General features: G+C 46.2%; 1 protein-coding gene across 2 annotated transcripts in view; it reads right to left on the reverse strand.

The window, feature by feature from the left end:
- LOC310868798 (testis-expressed protein 2-like) overlaps nt 1-20,407 on the reverse strand; it is a 37,053-nt gene extending 16,646 nt beyond the window's left edge. For both annotated transcript variants that reach the window (XM_083779266.1, XM_083779265.1), the window contains exons 1-11: nt 20,137-20,407; nt 19,653-19,897; nt 18,628-18,973; nt 17,463-17,708; nt 16,273-16,585; nt 14,371-14,589; nt 7,126-7,326; nt 6,270-6,702; nt 5,713-5,930; nt 2,203-2,346; nt 1,594-1,693 (exon numbers count right to left, since the gene is read on the reverse strand). In XM_083779266.1, coding sequence (XP_083635392.1) covers nt 1,594-1,693; nt 2,203-2,346; nt 5,713-5,930; nt 6,270-6,702; nt 7,126-7,326; nt 14,371-14,589; nt 16,273-16,585; nt 17,463-17,708; nt 18,628-18,973; nt 19,653-19,897; nt 20,137-20,387 — 2,716 coding nt within the window. In that variant the 5' untranslated portion in view covers nt 20,388-20,407. The remainder of the gene's footprint in view (nt 1-1,593; nt 1,694-2,202; nt 2,347-5,712; nt 5,931-6,269; nt 6,703-7,125; nt 7,327-14,370; nt 14,590-16,272; nt 16,586-17,462; nt 17,709-18,627; nt 18,974-19,652; nt 19,898-20,136) is intronic.
- Nucleotides 20,408-20,989: the final 582 nt, after the last annotated feature.

Here is a 20,989-nt window from a genome sequence, read left to right on the forward strand (position 1 = left end):
GTAATTGGCTGCGGACCCCCATCTGAAAATATGTTGTTCCAGGAACCACCCCCTCCCGAAAAGAAAATATTTGAGTTAAAAACGTTCGCTCTAAAAATAATATATATTAAAAGGATCTAGTGCCGCGCTATGAGCTTGTAGATCTGCTATTTTCTTCAATAGCAAAAGTATAACATAATGCTTAAAACACTAAAAGGGGTTCCCGTCCTGAATGGGTTCAACTCTTTCCTGCGTTGTCCCTTTGGCATTCACTGTGACGAACGTCACGGCACGCGTGATGAAGCCCGGCACATTCCCATAAGAATTCAAGCCCTCCCCATATGTCACTCAAGGGCTACCAGAGAAGACTAGAACCGATGCCTTCGCATCAGACCTCAAGGATTCAGAAGTCCTGTGCCTCCTCCACAGCTTTTCATTTTAGTTTAGTTTGTTTTGAATATCATTTTTTCAAATGTAGTTACCGGAAATTTCAATTCGTTTTTTAGAGCGGATTTGTTCGTTTTTATTTTCTGAAAATGCTCAATAGTTTTTATTATAGTTTTAGCCCTATATCTTGCCCTTATCCCTTACCCCTTATCCCTAAACTTATTTGTCATTTTAAAACATTTTAAAATGTTACAAATAGCCGATCTACAAGCTAACAACGTGTCGATGCGGATTGGCTAGTTGAACTATTTTTAAATGGTTTAAAATAGTAAAAAATGGCAAATACGTTTAGGGATAAGGGGTAAGGGAGCCCTTAGTGTTTAATAGTTTTAGTTTTGTATACTTTGGGTTATTTTGTCAGGTGCAGGGTTGAAAGGGAAAGTATTGTTTAATATGAAAAACTTAACAAGATCGCATTTAAAAATGTAACTCTGTTACATATGAACCACCAACCCCATCCACAAACAACTGTTATACATATATATTATAAATTTGAATGTGTAGCTTTCGTTATTTTTAGTAAGCTATAATAACATTGCCACAGGCACAGGCTATTTTTTTAATCTGTGTCCCTGTCCCCTCATGATATGCATTATAAAAGCACATCCACCACTACCTAGAATATCTGTCTCTGACTCCTCTTGCCTCATCAATTATTGATTGATCCAGAATTCCACGACAGAAGCCATGCCATTATCAGTCTCTGTCTTGTTCTGTGATTTCTCTCTCTCTCTCTCTCTCTCTCTCTCTCTCTCTCTCTCTCTCTCTCTCTCCCGCCCTCCCTCCCTCCCTCTCTCTCTCTCTCTACAGGCCCAGTGTAGTCAGGGTGTCAGTATAATGGATGATGGGGCAGGAAAGGAATAATTACTCTGCGTTATTGAGCTAGGTGGACATGACAGCCCAGAAAGTCTGGACTTCATAAGCAGAAGGCACTGTGTGATGTGTGACGTGTGAGTGTGTGTGTGTGTGTGTGTGTGTGTGTGTGTGTGTGTGTGTGTGTGTGCGTGCGTGCGTGCGTGCGTGCGTGCGTGCGTGCGTGCGTGCGTGCGTGCGTGCGTGCGTGCGTGCGTGCGTGCGTGCGTGCGTGCGTGCGTGCGTGCGTGCGTTCCTGCCTGACTGTGTTAATGTGGGTGTCCTTGACGCTATGTGTAGTGCTCTCTGTCCTACCTTGTTGGTCCACAGACGGTTTGGAGGAGCGTAGGATCTTGGGGATGGCGAAGCCCATGTCCAGCGCTGTCAGAGTCAGCTCATTCATGAAATACGGCAGCTGGAAGAGACATAATGTTGACATTTATACCAACCCTCCACACTCACTCCTTGTTGAGGGGTGCTATAGCCCCCTCCTATGTCCAGCTTTGAGGGTTTGTGTAAACATAAACATTGTCTTAACACAAACATTGAATGCCATTGACAATGAATGGCCAGCTTTGAGTGATTGCGTAAACACAAACATTGAAGACGAAGGTGATGATGATAAGAGCGCCTCACTTCACACGGGTGTGATTGTTATCATTATTATTTTTTGCTTCGCTTTACAGTCTGGAAAGCCTCCCATCTCTGTGCCCAAATGGGAGAAAACGACTCGTGGCTTCTGATTGGCCGTACGGAGGGGGCGGGACCAATGTCGTCCAACGTAAAACTCAAAGAATCGGGACACATTGGCTGCATAATTGCTGAAACCAATGACATCAAAAAAGTCAAATTATAGCCAATAGATCGATCAGGGCAATCAGATCAGGGCAGGTTCTATAGTGAATATGTGTGCTCGCCACTCACCCTGATCTTACTGAGCTTCATCTGGATCTTCTTGGAGACCACGTTGGCCCAGTATCTCTCTCCCAGGAAGTCCCAGAAGATCCTTCCCAGCAGAGCGTTGACCCAAGCCTCAGGCTCTCCGCTCTCCTCTGGACCACTGAGCAACTGATGGTGACATGCATGAGAGGAGACATATTATTATATTATAATATCACTGCTTCAAGGCATGAGCAAGATGTTCTTGCTGAGCCTAATTGTCTCCTAATCCAGGACGGGTTGATTCAGTTAATTTAACTAGAAATGCAGCCTTGCACACCAGTAGGCCATGTATGGCCTACTGGTGTGCAAGCAGAGCGTGCCATGAGGTGCGCTCACCCATGGCATCACCGCATTAAAAAGAAACAGATATATTATGATATATTACAATGACGACATAATGTGTTGCCAAAGATGATGGTCCCTGATTAGGCTACGGACATACATATATACATATATACCCCGACATAATTACAATTACAATTTAGGCATTTAGCAGACGCTCTTATTCCAGAGCGATTTACATTAAGCAAGAACAAAAAAGCATGGGAATACATCACATAAAAAGCATTTATCATGAAACATGCGTAAGCTAAGAAAGTAACAGTGGAATATCTATATAATGAAACTATACATATAAACTATACACGTATACTACTATGCTATACATATGTACTATGACTATGACATATGTACTATGACAACAGTACATACAATGCAATTATAGTACTGTCTACATAGCATGCTATAAGTCTGTATCAAATGCTATCTAAGTCTACAGAAATGCTATCTAAGAGGGTAGGGTAAGTGCTATGGGCCATGAGTTGGGAGTGATGCTGCAGTTCTGACTGCAATGGGAAGTGCATTCCACAGTTTTGGAGCCAGAAGGGAGAAGAGTTTGGGACGTGTGGAGCGTTGTCCCGGCGTTTTTAGTGAGGGTACTTCCAGCTTCCCTGCGTTGGCTGATCTGAGTGTGTGGGAGGGTTTGTATAGGGTTCAATCATACTTGCAAGATATGGGGGAGCCATACCTTTGTTTGCTTTGAATGCCAGCATCAGAGTTTTGTATTCTGTGTGGGCAGCGATCGGGAGCCAGTGAAAGGAGCGGAGCAGGGTGGAGACCTGTGAGAATTTTGGCTGGTTGAAGACCAAGCGAGCTGCGGCATTTTGGATCAGCTGGAGAGGCTTAAGTGCACATGCTGGTAGGCCAGTAAGGAGGGAGTTACAATAGTCGAGTTTTGACAAGACTGTTGTCTGGATTAGGAGCTGGGCTGATTCCTGGGTGAGGAACGGTCTAATTCGTCGTATGTTATAGAGCAGGGGTAACCAACCAGGGGCTCGCGAGCTACCAGTAGCTCGCGGGAACCTTTCAAGTCGATCCCGAAGTGTCTGCAGCAATACACAGCAGAATGTCGTTCGCAAAAAAAGAGCAGATCTACAAGCTAACAACGTGTAGAGGCTCGATGCATTTCAGCTTGAAGATCTGTTCCCCTTGCTTCCACCGCACCGCCCTCGGCCCTCCCCCTTTTAGCACTCTGTGCTCATGTGCTGTGTGTCTGTTGTTCCCGTCGCAGGCAGCACACAGAGCAATGAGAGCATCAGAGTGAACGCAGCATGATAGCGTCCCCGACACGTTGAATATTATTCAATATTATTATTTGTAAAGTTCGAACGCCAACTTTTAACACTGCACGGCTGCACGCACAAATAAAGAGTGCACTCGGCACTCGCACATGACGGATTATTATCGATCAAAACAATCCTTAGCGTGTTGCACAGCATGAATGATAAGTAATCACCGACCTGGCTGGATAAATATCACTATGACAAATTGTCAAAATGTTTAGTGCCGCTGTCAAAACATGACAAGATGCTCGATTGTGAATTAAATTGTAACATTCTCCTTGGCTTTGACTGCTTCAGACAGAACATCTGACACACAGCTACGGTAGACTATTAATTTACTAAGCTGTTAACTTACTCGGCTGCCTACCGTTGCTCGTTAATCAGGTCACACAATGGATGGACCACTGATATGTATCCATCCAGGTCGGTGATTTTGTAACACATGCTTTTGTAAGCGACGCTAAGGATTGTTTTGATCGATAATAATCCGTCATGTGCGTGCGCGAGTGCACTCTTTATTTGTGCGTGCAGCCGTGCACAGTGTTTCTCCCACGTTTGGTTAAAAGTTGGCGTTCAAACTTTACAAATATGTGAATATTCATTGAAATGAGAAACAAAATATTGTGCTGTAAAAGCAATTCATGTCCTTTGCATTTTGTTTTATTAAAACAAAAACTCAACAAAGAAGTTTATTTGTATTTTTGTCCTAATATTTTTTATTTCTAATACATTTGTCTTAAAGCGCAAATAACATACTTTCTAAAATGGCTTTTAATATTTAATATCATATTGTCTATGTCCCTCAAAGTTATTTCTAATGGTTTTGAGCCTCAATCACCACTGATATAACCAGGCCTTGTCATTTCTTTCTGGACTTTGAAAGCAGTTTTAGCTGCAGCCTGCAGTACCACAATGTCCTGAGGTGGTGGGGGTGCAGATGCAGATTATTTAATATTTGAGTCATTATAATACTGATGCTAGATAAAACCAGGTTGTTTCCATTCCATGCCAGCTTGGAAAATCGACAATGGTGGACATTGTAAACAAAGTGGAAATGCAAATTTGGAACTGAATACTTAAGAAGAGGAGGAATTATACAAAGTAGGATGACATTGATCAGTTGAGCTGTTCCTGAGAGCAATTTCTATTAAAGCACCTGATATGATATGAAAGCCTGATTGTTCAAAATTGGTTATTTGTGGGGATAGAAAACACATATGGGAGCTCCAAAAACAGAAAAGAAATGGAAAAAGTTGAATTCTATGTTATAGGTCCTTTAATATTATTTGACATTGATAATATAACTTACTATAAGTTTTTATTCTTATTTAAGCTTTAGTCTTTGTGTGGATGTGTGCACATGCATTGAGCCTGTCAGAAATAGCAAAAAAACAAGTGTTTTTTCTAACACGTTTTAGTGGTAGATCTTGGCTTACAATTGGGAATAAAATGGGCTCTTGGGCTTGAAAAGGTTGGTTACCACTGCGTGTGAACCTACAGGATCGAGTGACAGCTGTGATGTGAGTTTTGAACGAGAGCTGACTCTCCAGGACAACACCAAGATTCCTGGCTGTTGGGACAGACTTTACCAGGGCGTTGTCTACGGAAATAGTTAGCTCCCACATAGGGCAGGACTTAGCTGGGAAGAATATAGACATATTAAACATACATACAGTACACATACCCAGCAACTTGCAGTACAATTACTCAACCAGGATTGATATGTTATAGTTAGTTAGGATTGATATGAATGACGGTTGAAAAGGACTGCAGGGCTATATGGCATGGAATTCATGAATACATCATGTCCTACATACATATCTACATAAGCCTGTCATCTGTCTATCCATGCATCCATGTTGCGCGGTACCTTCTTGGGCGCTCTGGGGCTGCTCTCGGGGCTGCGTACGGGGCTTGTGCAGGTAGCCGTGGGGCTGTCCACCAGGTCCTGGCCGTTCACATACTTGGCCATGTAGACGTGGTAGTCCAGCAGCACCTTCTGCCTGATGGCTCTGCCCTCGTCAGCCTCCACACCGCCACCGCCTGGAGGAAGGCTGCCGCTGCGGCTGGGAGGAGTGGGCGGGAAGGCTGGGGAAAGGGGGAAATGGGGGGGGGGGGGGGGAATGAGAATGGGTGACAGAAATACGTAGGGTGCAGAAACACAAAGGTTACAAGGTTTTGATATCAATTCAATTCAATTGAGCTTCATTGGCAGAAAACGTACGTTTGCATTGTCAAGGCAAGTGTTAAAATATTTATATAATTTAGTAGCAGAATGTTTTTTTTTCTTACTGTATATATTTTCCATGTATATTGGCATTTCTGTTTTATATATATGCTACGACAAAAAAAATAAAGATAGAAAATGTATAGATAGCATGTTATTTAGACAGATGCGGATGGTTTGTGCGTGCGTGTTGAACCGACCACTCTTGGAAACTCCACTCCTCCCGTCTGACTTGAGTCTGGACGCCAGCAGGAAGCGGCGGAACCACTCCTCCTTCTCCCGACCCGTCCTCCCAAACAGGTAGATGGTCAGGTCCGTCTGCGCCGCCGCCGCCGCCGCCGGCCTCTTGGGCTCCTCTGCCACGGGGCCCGGAGGAGCCTCGCACTTCTCGCCCTTTTCCACCTTCTCCCCCTTGTCCAGTCTGTCCTTGTCCAGTCTGTTGTCCTTGTCCAGACTGTCCCTCTTGTTGTCCAGCCTGTCTGGTTTCTCGCCGGCCCCGGGCGGCTTGTCGTCCCCTGCGGCGTCCCCCTGGGCCTTGGACATGAAGTCCTCCTGCTTGGCCAGCTGGATGCAGATGGGATACTTCTTGTTCCACACCCGCTTCCTGGCCAGACTCTGAGGCACCAGGTGGATCTGCGAGGGGGAATACACATACACGCACCACGCTTCACAACACTGACAAATACTAATGTATGTCTTTGGGGTCTCTGTAATGAATAAGAACACTCGCCCCCAAAACGTGTTTGTCACGGGTCAAATCCGGAGACTTCGGAACCGTCACCACCATGGTATTCATATAGACGTTACGCGTTACCTCAGTAAAAAATATGCCTAACTGAACCCTATTCCTAAATGTAACCTCAGTAAAATGAATACAATGAACACAGGAACCGCTGCTGGGGACGAGCGGTCTGCAGAAATAAAATGGGGGTGAGTGTGATTTGACAGCCATGCCACACGCATGCACGCACCCACATATACACACACGTACACAGTACACACGCATGTGACGCACCCACCCTGCACATACACCCACACATGCGCACACACGCACACCTTGCTGTCGGTCAGGTCGTAGATCTTCTGGCTGATGTAGGTGACGTCGGGCTTGGGCTCGTTGTGCGTGGCGCGGCGCGGCACGTTGCGGTTGGGTTTGGACAGACGCAGCACGGAGCCCTCCAGACGCACGTACACGGAGTGGGTCAGCGTGGCGTGGTACGTCTCCGGGTCGTAGCTCTGGATCTCATTCATCCAGCCCTGTGGAGTGGACGACGGAGGGGAGGACGTACAACATGTATGAATACCAGTGGTGGAAAGTAACTAAGTACAATTTTGAGGTATTTGTACTTTACTTGATTATTTCCAACTTCCAGTACTTTTACTTCTACTCCACTGTACATCTCAGAGCCCACATTTTTACTTTACTTAATTTTTTGAAAACTTTAGTTACTAGTTACTTTGGCGATTTAATTTTTTTTTGAAAACATACATTAACCACTTCAACCCTATACATTTCGGCCATTTGAAAATAGCAGATCTACAAGCTCACAATGCGTCGCAATGCAACGCATTGTGAGCTTGTAGATCTGCTATTTTCAAAATATTCTGTACACATTTTGAACATGTTAAATGGGACTGTGTACAATGAGTACTTTTACATTTAGTACTTTTACTTGTAACGAAGTAGTTCTAAATTGCAGTATTCGTATTTTTAGTAAAGTAAAACAATTGAGTACTTTTTCCACCACTGATGAATACATCTAGAATTGGAATTGGAGTCCATTCCGAAGTTATTGAAAATTACCTGAAGGTTTTGGCATCGATTCTCTCATCGATTCCATAGCGGGACCTACTGTATATGCTATACGTCACGTCTCGCAAATTGAGAGAGTCATGTCATTGAAATCAAATCACTGCCACAAATTAATGTCGTTCCAAATAAAGCTTTGACTTTCATACCAACTTCCGGTAAGCCAAGGAAAAATAATTGATAAGGAATTGGATCCATTAGCATGATCGATTTATTCAGCAGCTGTCTGCTAGAGTCTATATCTGCTACAAACAGTTGAGCATGCAGTTGCCTTTGCATTTGCATTTGTTGTTGCATTTGTTTGCATTTGGCCTTTTAGTCTGAACTTCATGGGGCAGAGAAATTGCTAATATATTATTAATAATATTAGCCTACTAAGTCAAGTTGTCTGTCGTCATGTTCCACGGAGAACAAAGGTTCTCGTATATCTTTGCTGTCAGAAACCTGCACACAGTCCTGACGACAAAGTATATGGGAATTCAGAATGCAGAGAAAATAAATTGCAACCCAGGTAGGATGTGTGGCCTAAATCATGTCCAACTTCTGTGGTCTATAGTCTATACCAGCGGTTCCCAAACCTTTATGGCTGTGCACCCCCCGTTACCTCCCAACCTAGCAGACGCACCCACCAAATTGCATAAGCTATATAGAGATATTATATTTCTTATTTATCCACATATATGCACATATATTAACCTGAATATGGCATCTATTTGCAGCATATGCTATATACTTGCCATGTATTGGCATAATATGTTAATATTATTTAAAACTAGAAAAAGTGCCCTTCTGGGCACAGGTCTCCACCAGGAGGATAGGAATATTTAGGAGTAATATAAACATGTTTTTTGTTTGTTTGTTCCAATCTTTGCCAATCAGGATGGAATATGGGAAATGGTGCAGATCCGTGTTGATGGCACGCATGCACAATCCACCTGTTGGTGGCGCTATAACAGGGCAATGTGAAATGGGTGGGCTATATTCCTCAGCCTAGTAGGAAAGTGCGTGAAAGATTTCACGTGAAATTGCACGCTGCGTTCATGATTTGAGGTTTTTTGTTCAAAACAGGCCAATCCTGCAAAATTTGAAAGCCAATGTTAAGCCAATTAGGATGGAATATGAAATATCAGACACATCCGTCTTGAGCACATGACTATGGAGATACTGTGTAACGATTTGCGGGATTTTTGGACAAAATCTGTAGGTGTACTGTGCAAAAACTTGTTTTGCACAAAGCGGCCTCCTGGTGGCGCTATAACAGGCCGTTCTGGAAATTTTGGGGCAGAGGTTCATCGTTGGCATCCAGGGAGTGTGTGTGCAAAATGTGGCATCGACCGGGTTAACGGTGGCCGAGATTAGCTTGTCACGGACGGACGGACGGACACACGGACGGACGGACGGAGTGCAAAACATACTCTCTCCCCATGCCTTCGGCCTGGTGGAGACAATAAAACCATTAGCCTTTTCATGTCGTGCACCACCTAGTGCTCGCGCACCACAAGGGGTGCACGGCACTGCACGCACCACAGTTTGGGAACAACTGGTCTATACAGCAGACAGGGTTTGTGTGTGTGTGTGTGTGTGTGTGTGTGTGTGTGTGTGTGTGTGTGTGTGTGTGTGCGTGCGCGCGCGCGCGCGTGCGTGCGAACAATCTGTCTCTCTCTCAGCTGATTGTTTTGGGCTCTAGGAGAACCCCCCCCCCCCCCCCCCCCCCCAGGAGTGTCTGGAGGAGAAATGTAATCTGAGCTTTGAGGTGGCAGCACATCCAAACCTCATCCAGAGGCCACTGGTTTATCTGTTCCCACCACGGCTCTGCGTGGAAAAACCAATCACTTTGAAACATCAGGGGAAATCAGTGATGGACAGATCACAAAAGTACAGCACTGCGAGCTCGTAGGCCTACGTCATCTTTTTAGAGCATTTTTTTAAAATGGGACAGAGTTGTGGAGACGACATTCCTCCTGTTCATTGATCTTCGTGTTAACATTGAACCCTGGTGATACAGCATATTGTTCATGCTGTTGGGCAGAAACCTCTTATCTCCGTATTTTAAGTTTTTGTGTTTTGTTTTATTTCTGCAGATGTACGTCCTGCTTGATCATTCTATACAGTGTCACACAAAGGCATCCAAATTAGCAGATCTACAAGCATGAAACGTGACGCGGAGCAACGTGTTTTGAGCTTGTCGATCTGCTACCTTTGTTATTTCTTTATTTGGATCCTGAAAAGTGACAGTTTTGGACGTATGAGGTTTCCACCTATGTTCCCTGAGAGACAATATCTGATATAATAATAAGGCAAATGGTTCAGATCTGCTGATCAAACCACACACATACTAGAGTTGCCTCCAGTTTGCAAAGCCCAGAGGCTGCAGAGCTCCTTATTGGCATTTAGTTTCATTGGTTTTATGATTTGTGGTATATATATACCAACCCTCCTGCGTTTTACAGGAGAGAGGAGACTCCTTTTATTTGACCATTTCTCCTGAGTTTGCTGCTCCTGCGCCAGCATTTCTCCTGCGTTTGGGGGTTTTCAACCTTTTTGCTTGGTCAACCCGGTCAAACCTCTCTCATCGATGAGAGAGTGGGAATGTTAACCTTTAACTCTTGCTTCATGCAATATGTCTGGATAAACTCCAGTCCCACACTGGACACACACATACACGCATGCATCTAAATTGTAATTGAATGTGATTATAAAGAGATGGCTCTTTTATTGCTTCAGTCGTCAAATCAATGAATGTCTGTAGGCCAACTGTACTATTTAATGGATCATATGTTAAAGCCTGATACAAGTGGGTGTGTTAATTGCCAGTTGCCACTATTATGATGTGTCTGTCAGCGAGGACAGAGCTGGCAATTTCCAAATGCTTCATCATACAGTCTGGACCAACGGAAGAGCTATTCTATCATGAGTAAAATAAAAAGCGGAAGTGGAGCCTCATCCTCACTTCCGTTTCGTCTTTACAGTCACGCAAATTTATTATAATAGAAATAGAAATCATCTAAGCATATACATAGCTTGTTGATTAGCAGAAAAGAAAATACAAAAATTAAATGTAAAGATAATTTAAAATATATTTTTGTGAACGCTTCCAGCTTCCTTACTTATAGTCCCATTCACCTTTTTCTTACAGCCCATAAGCCCATGCATAAATTCAAGTGGCCAGGTCTATGAAAACAAGCACAAATGAAAATAGCTGATCTACAAGCTCAAAGTGACACATGGTGAAGTTGTACATCCGTTATTTAAATAAATCAAAATATTTTTAATATTTTTAAAACAAAAAGGCACAAAATATGTTCAGATGGATGTCTGTGGACAATTACATAATTAATCTGGGGTTCCTTGATGTGAAGAAATGTGGAAGCAAGCCCAAATAAGCAACTACTATACACTTCAGAATCAAGCCCAAAAAAACATCAACCAGCAACTATACCAATAATTTATTTGCAAGTGACTTTACAGAAACAACAAGTCAAAGGTGGCTTATAATAAGCAGACATGGCAACATGGCCTTAACGAAGCAAAGCAAACACACGAGGAGCACCAGTATACGTTGGTGGGGAAAAACGTGGATATATCATTCAGAGATTGTGGAATACTTGTCTGGCTACGCGTGTGGATCATTGTAGGACAACTACTACTGTGATGTCAAAAGTCCTTCATAATAAGGGACTCCAGGACAGGAGATTGTTTATGTGAATATACTGCTACCACAGGCCACAAGGTTGACGTCAAGGCGAGGCACATACAGTAAACACAATAGACTGTCTTTGTGTTGCCTGATCTATTATTATTATTATTATTATTATTATTATTATTATTATTATTAGTAGTAGTAGTAGTAGTAGTAGTAGTAGTAGTAGTATTATTACTAGACCAGTGAGAATGCAAGCCCCACCGAGTTTTGTAAACCTGCTGTACGGGTTGGTTGTCGGAGGCCGTTGTGCCCATGTGTCTGTCTGTGTCCATATGGAGCTCCATGTCAGACATGACACATACGCACAGTCGCACACATACGGACAGATATTGTGTGCATTTATAGTAGGATATCTATGGAAGGGACAGTGGGATTTATGAACAAAAAGCCAAATCACGCTAGTGAAATATAGAAAGAGAGCATTTTTTAGAGCCACATTTGTCCCTGAAACGCATCGGTTGAGCTCATGTGTATACTTGTCATTTTAACAACCACTAACCACAACACTGTGACAGCTGTTTGCAAGTGGAGCAAGTATCGAATGAATTATTTTAGTGTCGTTCGTTTTAGTCCGTCTTAGTCCTGGAAAAAGGGGCGTTGACGTCGTCATTTACGTTATCGTCAGTCCTGACAACAAACAACACTGCACACTAGCCTAGAAGTGAGCACACGCAATGGCCACTGACATAAGAAGTGGGTATACAGCGTATACCTGCATAATATTTCAACCACACCAACTGTCCCACACCATTCTGTTACTTGTCTACTTTCACTCTAATGGAACTCGCTGCACGTCCTATAAGCACTTTAAGACATAGTTAAATATGTATCTCAGGCCTCCGAGTCCTCACTCACTACCAGAGACAGAGAGAGACGGATACAGACAGATAGCGACAGGAGAAAGAGAGGGGTGCAGTACTTAAGTTTAGACAGTTTTTGGTTTAGACTAGTCATTGGTTAGACCAGTCATTAGTCCTACAACTACAACCTATCTCAAACCCTCACCCTAAACCTAACCTCCCACGGGGCAGCACACCTAAACCTAACCTTAACCTATGTCTAACCAATATAGTCTAAACTAAGTATGCACCCCGAAAGAAAGAAAGAGAGAGAGAGACAGAGACAGACAGACAGACAGACAGACAGACAGACAGACAGACAGACAGACAGACAGACAGACAGACAGACAGACAGACAGACAGACAGACAGACAGACAGACAGACAGACAGACAGACAGACAGACAGACAGACAGACAGACAGACAGACAGACAGAGACATAGGGAGGGCCTGATGCTCTCATCATGCACATCCTCTATGCAGGCCGTGGGGCGAGGCTGAAGCGGATGATGTCAGCTGCAGTTAGAGGCTACACTATCCATTCATCTCATGTACTGACAGCAGCCAGGCGAAACTACTACAGGCCTGGAGAAGATTGCCGTACTAAAGCTAAATCTAAACAACATTATATCACTTTTACAGCAGACACAATTGTGTATATTCATAAGAAACTATAAATCTAACTGAAATATATATCTAGCAATGAACTCAACTGACAAGAGAGAAGATCGTCAGATTATCTACAGATTGTACCAGTGATTCATTCTGATGCATATAGTACACTGTAGTACTAGTTGCTCAAATACCATCTATCTAAAGTGTGTGCTGGACCAGCAATAAAAACATGAAAGACTGTCACTCCCTTGTGAGTGCAGTTTACTGGCACACACCCACCAGAGCCAGACGGTGTGCCTGTTAGTCTGAAGCAGAGCATTAGCTCCAAACATTGTTGATGTGCCGGTACCTTGCACTTAAAGGGGTGTGGTGTAAGTCATAGTATTTGTGTTAAAATAAGTGTTAAATAGCTCTATATTCAGATAGCAATTATTTGTTATATAGTGTGTTTATAGTGAGTAACAGGTCAGGATACCAATTTCATCTGGTACGGGCTTTAGTTTAGACCATAGACTGTAAAAAATATGGACAAAGCGTTCCCCGGGTCTAACATGAACGTAAAATGAAGCCTGTAATAATATGCTAATTCCTGATGTAAGTCGCCATCTTTGGTACCAGCTGGCCATTGGCTGGCTCCGTTTTGTATACCAGCTGGTCATTGGCTGCCCAGACAACGAGGCGGGACTTCCCCCCTTCTTCTCCGTTGGTTTTTATTTTGACTCGAGTGGGTGGGGAATCCTGATCATAGACTGTAACGGTAGCCACGCCCCTCAAAACATACGCGACTTTATGGTCATTTTTTTTATTAATGGGACCATAATTTTCCAAAAAGAATATTATGACATTAGAAATGAGACTTTAAACTAGTGACTGGAAGAAGAAAGTATTCATGACCATGTTTATTAAGGTAATACAGTCTAGGTGAAGTTGGGCCAAAATACATGGGCCTCTATGGAGCTATGGGGCTTTTTGGGTCCAGTCCAGCGCCACAACAGGCCATTATATGAACTACCGATTTTAAATGAGGCTTCACGAAATATCTGGCTGACTGCCCCCCTGGTTTAGACATACTATTGGTCCGACTGTCATTAGACCGACAGCCTACCTCAAACCCAAGCACGGGAGCAGTGCATGTTCCACCACATATGTCCGACCGCTGTTTCCGCACGTCGGTCTGTTGGTGTGTCTAATCTGCGTGCATGTGCATCCCATTTCATCCAATCAGGAGAGATTAAACTCACACAGGATACAGGATACATGCAGGATACAGGATAGTGATAATAAAACTAGGGAGCTAGAAAAGCGCACAGCGTCCACCGTCCGTCCTCACTCACCTTGAATATGGCAGGCTGCTTGATGTCCAGCTGGGCCAGGTTCCAGTGGTCCCCTCCCCTCCCCCTCCGCCTCCACCTCCGCCTCAGCCTGGACACAGAGCCCTCCCGCTGGGCGGACAGCCAGAGCACCAGCACGGCCAGCATGAAGCCCCCCACCACGCCGTGCACCACCGCGCACACGTAGGGAGGCAGGGGCAGCACCAGGTACCAGTACACCACCTGCATGGAAACAAACAGCTAGGTCATCCAACTGATACAGTGTGTTCTCAACCAGTGGCCCCGGCCGTCCAGGGAACCACGGTATGTCTTTGAGGGGCTTCCAGGTGGTCTAAATAAAACTACCGGGAGCTTAAGAACGGTGTGCGGACATCCCTAACTTATTTCTGCTTCCAGGTGGTCCCCAGTTAACTGTTGAGAGTGTAAAATGGAACCAAATTGACCAGTAAGGGTCCATTTGGTTCCATTTTACACTCAAGAGTTAAATGATTGTTAAACATCTGCATTACTTAATTTACAAGAAGTCTACACAATTAGAGAATGTAGAATAATTGTTATTTTGATCAACGTTTGCCTGTTGTCTCTCCTAATGGTACCAACATCAATACAGCAAGGACATGGGGACATATGCTTTAGTTTTGGGTCTGCAAGGCTAAATCTCATCAAATGGTGGTCCGTGGCTCAAATGCAGAATAAATAATGGGCCTTGATATTAAAAAGTTTGAAAACCACTGAACTAATACATGTATGTTAATACAGCAATGCATTGATATAAAAACAAGAAAGTTTACTTTTAATTTGTGCCATTGAATACTACCGGTAAGTTACATAGTGCAGCTCTAACAAATTGTACTTACCGGTACTTAATTTTTTTTATTTGAAAGCAGTAGTCCTTTAAGTCAAGAGCAACTTTCACTTGTAGTTGCTAATAAAGCAAAATAGCAGATAAACAAGCGTGAAACACAGCACGAAACGGCACATTTTGAGCTTGTAGATCAGCTATTTTAGTTTTTTATATTTATATTTTATATACTTTAATTATGTGACGCTGTAGTATGATCAAGTAGTATGGCACTAAGCGCTGCGGTTTCTGCCCGATAGCGATGAGAACAAAACAAAAAATGTAAATTCGTAAATTATAATGGAGACAGGTTCAGCACTGCACCTGACTGGGAAGGATTCCTTGCAGATGGCAATTTGCGTCATCTTGTAGTCACTGATTTGTACTCAACAGGCAGGAAACCACAAACCGGGATCATTCAGAAGTACCCAAAATAAATTTCCGCATTCATAATTTTAGGGCCTACCCAATAAAATCCTTGATGCAGCGTAGTTATGCAGATTTTTGAGTGGTGCAACCACTGCTACATCCAGCAATGTCCGTGTACCTAGGTAGGTAGGTAAGGTACCTGTATGCATGTTTGTATATGTGAGCACGAGTATGTTACTTATTTATACCAGTAGGGGGCACCAGAGTACAGAGAAGAAATTGGAACGATACAGAGAAGAAATTGGAACGATACAGAGAAGAAATTGGACGATACAAATTGGAATGATACAGAGAACCAATAGACGGGAGTTGCACCACTCGGTTCACACTGGTGTGATTTTTTTTAATACAAATGTGAGTGTATACTTTCCAGAGACTATTTAGCATTTGTATAGCTGTGCTATCCCACGGGGACATTTTATTTTATATAGGCCCTAAAATGATGACTGTGGGGAATTATTTGGGGTAGTTCTTATTCCGGTTGTGGTTTCCTGCCTGATGTCTACAAATCAGTGCATGACTACAGCATGACGTAAATGACCATCCGCTCCAGACTGGTTCACACAGCGATTTAGTGACAAAGACTGGGCTTTCCTCCGAGGTGGAAAGACTGCATGGTGACGCGAGGTCAGCACCTGGGTGAGTAGGATGAGGGCGGTCACGGGTACAGGGTCGGCCTCCTCCTCCTCGTCTTCCTCGTCTTCCTCCTCCTCTTCCGTGTCAATTTCGCTGCAGAGCCCGGTGCTGCCGCCGCCGCCGGCTCCGCGGCGAGCTAGCCGCCTCACCCCGGCGGCTGCGATGGCGGCCCCCCGTGGAGGCTCGCCGTCGGGCGTCTCGGTGTCGGTGCACAGCTCAAAGTCCTCGCTGTACAGCTCGCAGAAGTCATCGTCTTCCTGCCGAGCCGCCAGGGCCGACATGGAGCAACGGCCCAGCGTGAGAGAGGGAGACCTGGGGGAGAGAGACACCCAGCGTGAGAGAGGGAGACCTGGGGGAGAGAGACACCCAGCGTGAGAGATCGAGACCTGGGGGAGAGAGACACCCAGCGTGAGAGATCGAGACCTGGGGGAGAGAGACACCCAGCGTGAGAGAGAGAGACCTGGGGGGGGAGAGAGACACCCAGCGTGAGAGAGGGAGACCTGGGGGAGAGAGACACCCAGCGTGAGAGAGGGAGACCTGGGGAGAGAGACACCCAGCGTGAGAGAGGGAGACCTGGGGGAGAGAGACACCCAGCGTGAGAGAGAGAGACCTGGGGAGAGAAATAATATATATTCTACGTTCTCTCTAAAGTAGTAGAAGCGTAAACTTTTTGTAAATTAAGTAATGCAGATGTTTAACACTAATTTTACTCTTGAGAGCGTAAAATGAAACCTCATTCTAACGCTCAAGAGTTAAAGATCTACAGTATAAGGGTCTTTCCATCATTTAGCTGGTGACCTCCTGAAACCCCCTCAAGGCCCACTGGTGGTCCCCGGACCCATCCATCATTCCATCCATCTTCGACCGCTTATCCATATAGTCGGGTCACGGGGGCAACAGCTCCACCAGAGAGCTCCAGACTTCTCTCTCCAGAGCAACATTAGTGACTTCCTCCTGGGGGGATCCCGAGACGTTCCAAGACCAGCGAGTCGCGATGTGTTTCCTCCAACTGCGCCTTGGTCTGCCCCGGGGTCTCCTCCCAGTGGGACGTGCCTCGAGGACCTCCCTAGGGCGACGCCCAGTCTCCCATAGGTTGAAAACCACTGGTAGGTATAGGAGATGTAGATATTTTCTAATTTGGACCCCTTCGGAAAAAAGACTTTGGACACCGCTGCTTTACACCACTGACCTGGGGAGAACAGAGGAGGAGGAGGGGGTGGTGGGTGCGAGGTTGGCCACCGTGGGCGCCGGCCCCGTCGACGCCACCAGAGACGGGAAGGAGAAGAAGACAGAGTGTTCGGGGGGCGTGTTCTCCTCTGCCTCGCCATGCCCTGCCTCCTCCTCCTCCTCCTTGATGCTGTAGCTGTTGTTGTTGACGTTGTTGCCCTCGGCAATGTGGCCGTTGACGGACGCCATGGCGTTGAGCTCCGTTGCGCTGTCGGAGGAGAGAGAGACAGGGTTTATAATTAGAGTTTGACTCGCCGAGGACTCGAGGGAGCGCCATCGCCATGCCCGTCATCGCTCGGACATGCGCTTGTCCATAACCGCCGATCAAAGCTACAGTATATGCCAATAATAATAATAATAATAATAATAAAACTTTATTTGTATAGCACCTTTCATGACATGAAATGCAGCTCAAAGTGCTTTACAGAGCAATGGAGAAAAAAAAGAAAAGCAATAAAGGCAAAGACATTAAAAAACAAGCAGTAATGCAATACAGTGAGGACATGAATAACAAAAAATAAAAGATCAATTAAAAGCAATGTTGTAGAAGTGGGTCTTGAGCTGTGCTTTAAAAATGTCTACAAAGGCTGCCTGACCAAGTTACATTGGGAGCTTGTTCCATGCCGTCGGCCCATAGAAGCAAAAAGCTGCTTCCCCGTATTTTTTAGTTGCCATTTTTTTAGGCAAAGCGAGCAGGCCAGCAGTGGAAGACCTTAGGGGGCGGTTTGGGACAATTCCCAACTTGCATTTGTTCACACTAGACCGGCTGTAGAGCACCGAGTCAGAAACGATGGAATCCATGCCCCACCTGGCTATGCAATACCCATTGTACCCATGTCAGAGTACCCGTTCCACCCATCTGTCTGTATCCCTTGTATGCCCATATGTGTCCCTTTATTCGTATATGGAGTTCTGTGTCAGGCATGCCCAAATGTGGAGTGTTGTGATGTCAGAACAGGCCAGCTCAATATATGGACCCTGGGCAGGGGCTCTTTCCAGAGTCCGGGCAGAGGCCTTTTGCGGCAGTTCTGGACAACCGTGGGTCCGACCGACTTGACACCGGGCACTGCACTCAAAGCCACACGTTGGAACGATTAAGAAAAGAAAAAAGGTACAATAAATGATACCTGTTGGAGAGCGACTTGACTCGTTGGCCAGTCGAGGAGGAGGAGGAGGAGGGGGCGGCGGGCGTCTCGTCTCCCATCATCTTGCTGAAGAGATGCAGCCGGTCCGACATGGCCTCCGAGAAGCGCCGCTTGGTGTCCTCGATCCGGGCCTCCACCTCCTGGACCTTGAAGAAGGAGCGTCCGTCCGGAGGGGTGAGGGGGGACGAGGGGGCCGTCTTGGAGTCGCCCCCCACGCCGGCGCTGGGGACCACGGGCGCCGTCCCGGTGGACAGGCGGGGCTGGGAGAACTGCTTGAAGAGCTGGACGTTGCGGCGCGACTCCAGCGGCGTGCGCTGGGACGACGACACTGTAGACGGGTATAGGAGCAAGGCTTATCAGCGGCCCAAGGTGCGATCGCAGTGGAGCTAAATATTCTGTGACTGCTTAAAAGGTATTGGTAAATAGTGCATTTATATAGCGCTTTAAGTGCTTCACGTAGATTGTGGATTACATTCGCCCATTCAATTTCAGACATCATACACATTCATACACCGATGAAACTGCATGCAAGGAACCAACCTGCACTTCGGCAGCAATCTGGGGTTCAGAGTCTTGCTCAAGGACACTTTGACACTAGCCACTAACCTCTGCTTTCTATGGCATAGGCAGCTCCCGGCAGGATCCGCCGGGAGAATCTAAACGCAGCTGTGCGACATGAGACTAATTAGTTGGAGCGACAGAGAGAGAGAGAGGAGTGTGTGTGTACGTGTGTGCGTCAATTTAACACAGGTGCAGACGATCAGAAATCAGCAGAGAGTGATCGACGTCTGCGCTACTCTATGCCGTATTGAAGTGGTCTCAGACCCAGACTTTTTTTTCCCTCTCCCTGGAAATAAAAACGTCTGGGTTTCCGAGGCTACTTCGACACTAACTCTGGGAGACCCCGGGATGGAACAGGGAACCTCACGGTTCGCGGTTCCCATCCGGCTGCTCTACGGGCCATGAACTCGACCCCTGAGCCACATCCCCGGAATCACACCACCAACCTTGAGGAGCAGGAGCAGTGGCGGGCAGATGATGGAGCTCCTGCTGCTCTGACGGAGGAGCGGGCGGAGGAGGAGCGGGTGGAGTGGGAGCGGCAGGCTTGCTGGTGTCGGCCGACATGTGTGACTTGACGAAGGAGATCATCAGGTCTCGGCGTCGGGGGGGAGGGGCGTGCGCCGGAGGAGGCGGGGCTTCCACGTCGTTGGACAGCGTCCTGACCAGGCTGAGGAAGGGCTTGGACGAGGACCTGCAAACGGCAACTCACGTCAGGCAACTATACAAGCTCACAATGCATCACAAAGCGACACGTTGTGTGCTTGTAGATCTTTGAAACCTGGCAGCCATGGCCAGTACAACCACATAGTCTAAAGGTCCTTTCAACCGGGAACCTTCCCGCAACAAGTGTGCTCCTGTAACCTCTCTAGCCTATAATTATCTGTATATTTGATCGTCAACGGAAATGTCACGAAGGTGACCCATCCATACCTGCCCGGTGATGAGGAGGTGGAGCCGGGGGAGGCGGCTTGAGGGGCGGCGAAGGGGGGGTGGCGCTCCGAGGAGCAGGGCCAGGAGTAGCTGGCGGGGGGCGTGGAGCTCAGGGGGGAGTGGGAAGAGGAGGAGGAGGAGGAGGGGACGATGGCCATGGCCGGGGAGGAGGCGTGCGGCGGTGGCACCGAGGGGGGCCGCGAGGACACGGGCAGGACGGTGGAGGCGGCCACGGTCTCAAACAACAGCATATCCTCGCCGCCGGACTCCAGGTCTGTTGAGAAACATTTAGACCTGAGGTTCAGATTCTACAACATCGTCTTCTAAATCCTGACAGTTTTCTGGAAAAACCTATGTTTCTATATATCACTGGTGCTCAAACTATTTCATGTTAAAACTCCTTTGCTGCCCCTAGTGTTAGCATGGTGATACTGCCCCAGGGGCCGCCCGTCCAGGCCCACTCTATGGAGCTTGTTGTCCTTTCGGGTTAAACAGGAAGGTGGGGGCTTCCGGAAGTGGAACGACACCACACAACACAGCCCACAGCCTTTAGCTAGCAGAACAACCAGCTACATTTCCTCAGCGTTGCGCGATACGAAATCACAAATGATTTACGATCGTCGGGTGGTGCGTGCCGGCTCACCATTGACAGCTCTCTAACCTTTGGAGATACGGCACTTTGAAAATCGGGTTTTAATGGAGGCTCAATGGAGCTGGATTTAGAAATCGCATCGCTGGTGGTGACGAAGGAGGGATATACTACCCAGAGCAGAGCATGTGAGCGGAGCGGAGCGCGGAGCGAGCGAGGAGCGGAGCGGGGGGATTTTGACGTGAGCGCGGAGCGGGTTTTTAA

The sequence above is a fragment of the Protomyctophum parallelum genome (assembly GCF_964188405.1).
Source record: "Protomyctophum parallelum genome assembly, chromosome: 13".
In the NCBI taxonomy this organism is placed as follows: domain Eukaryota; kingdom Metazoa; phylum Chordata; class Actinopteri; order Myctophiformes; family Myctophidae; genus Protomyctophum; species Protomyctophum parallelum.